Genomic DNA, 553 nt, shown 5'->3' on the forward strand with positions numbered 1-553 from the left:
TCCATTGGGTAGTAAATTAGGAGGTAAATTATATAAAGGCACCGACGCAGCCGATGTAGGGGGATCGGCCACCGGTGCACGAATTGATCCCGTATTCGCTCCCGAAGTCTGTATTTCCATTCCTTCATTAGTACTCTCATCTTCCAGAGGCAACCTCTCATATGTCGCATTTGAAAATGTAGCTGCTATTACCATCACCGGTCCCGACGCAGTCAATACACCGACAACCGTGCCGCCAACCACCTGCCCCTGGCCGCCAGCCAAGTAGACAGTCAACCCCGTAGCACCTGGTGGCGAAGGTGCTGGTAAGAATGCCCCCGATAAAGATAATATCTCAAATCTTCCATGAAGAGAAATCACTCCACTTGGAGCAGCTGGCTGGCGCAATGTCACATTCGTAACAATTCCACTACCACTCAGAACCGAAACACCACAATGGCGCCGCTGTGCAAAGGTCGCAATGCTCTCGGAGATATCACTGCCACTGCTAATTTCCAAGACATGGCTTCGGAGGCTATTTGCACTCTCCTTAGTTATAACAATAGGAGGTTTG

At 49.9% G+C, this 553-nt stretch overlaps 1 protein-coding gene across 1 annotated transcript; it reads right to left on the reverse strand.

The window, feature by feature from the left end:
- Positions 1–6: 6 nt before the first annotated feature.
- Positions 7–549, reverse strand: LOC140966183 (AT-hook motif nuclear-localized protein 20-like; the record flags this gene model as incomplete). Its single annotated transcript, XM_073426535.1, has 1 exon — positions 7–549. A coding segment is annotated over one exon (543 nt), but the record flags the coding sequence as incomplete, so codon positions are not given.
- Positions 550–553: the final 4 nt, after the last annotated feature.

Source organism: Primulina huaijiensis, unplaced genomic scaffold (assembly GCF_012295235.1).
Source record: "Primulina huaijiensis isolate GDHJ02 unplaced genomic scaffold, ASM1229523v2 scaffold201271, whole genome shotgun sequence".
NCBI lineage: Eukaryota > Viridiplantae > Streptophyta > Magnoliopsida > Lamiales > Gesneriaceae > Primulina > Primulina huaijiensis.